The sequence below is a fragment of the Rhincodon typus genome, unplaced genomic scaffold (genome assembly GCF_021869965.1).
Source record: "Rhincodon typus isolate 14 unplaced genomic scaffold, sRhiTyp1.1 hic_rhity00003179, whole genome shotgun sequence".
Lineage (NCBI taxonomy): Eukaryota > Metazoa > Chordata > Chondrichthyes > Orectolobiformes > Rhincodontidae > Rhincodon > Rhincodon typus.
Window position 1 is genome coordinate 1207 of NW_025968817.1, and position 519 is coordinate 1725.

At 66.5% G+C, this 519-nt stretch overlaps 1 protein-coding gene across 1 annotated transcript in view; it reads right to left on the bottom strand.

Moving 5' to 3' along the window:
- The window catches only part of LOC125481703 (ras-related protein Rab-21-like), a gene marked incomplete at its 3' end in the record, with an annotated part of 3758 nt that overhangs the window by 1173 nt on the left and 2066 nt on the right, over positions 1–519 (bottom strand). Inside the window, exon 3 of the mRNA XM_048593585.1 lies at positions 295–377. Coding sequence (XP_048449542.1) covers positions 295–377 — 83 coding nt within the window. The remainder of the gene's footprint in view (positions 1–294; positions 378–519) is intronic.

The window sequence follows — 519 nt, forward strand, 5'->3', positions numbered from 1 at the left end:
TAGGGAGACGGGAACCGCGCTCCGGGCGCGGGTCTGACCGAGGGGTACGGAGACGGGAACCGCGCTCCGGGCGCGGGTCTGACCGAGGGGTACGGAGACGGGAACCGCGCTCCGGGCGCGGGTCTGACCGAGGGGTACGGAGACGGGAACCGCGCTCCGGGCGCGGGTCTGACCGAGGGACACGGGGACGGGAACTGCGCGTGGCGCTCCCAGTGCAATTAGATTTTGTATTGATGTGTAATCAGAGACCGCTCGGCCCGTTGCCCTGATTCTGACCGCCAGGAGGTGCCTGACCTGGTGATGTCATAGACCAGCAGCGCCCCCGCAGCTCCTCGATAGTAGGAGCGCGTGATCGATCGGAAGGATTCCTGTCCAGCCTGGGTGGGGTGGGGTGGGGGGGGGGGGGGGGGGGGGGGAAGACAGGAAATCTGTGTTAATGCTTTGGCCACATGCTCCACACCTCATCCCCAACCCCCAACTCACATTCCCCTCAGGCACACACCCGGCCCTCCACCCACA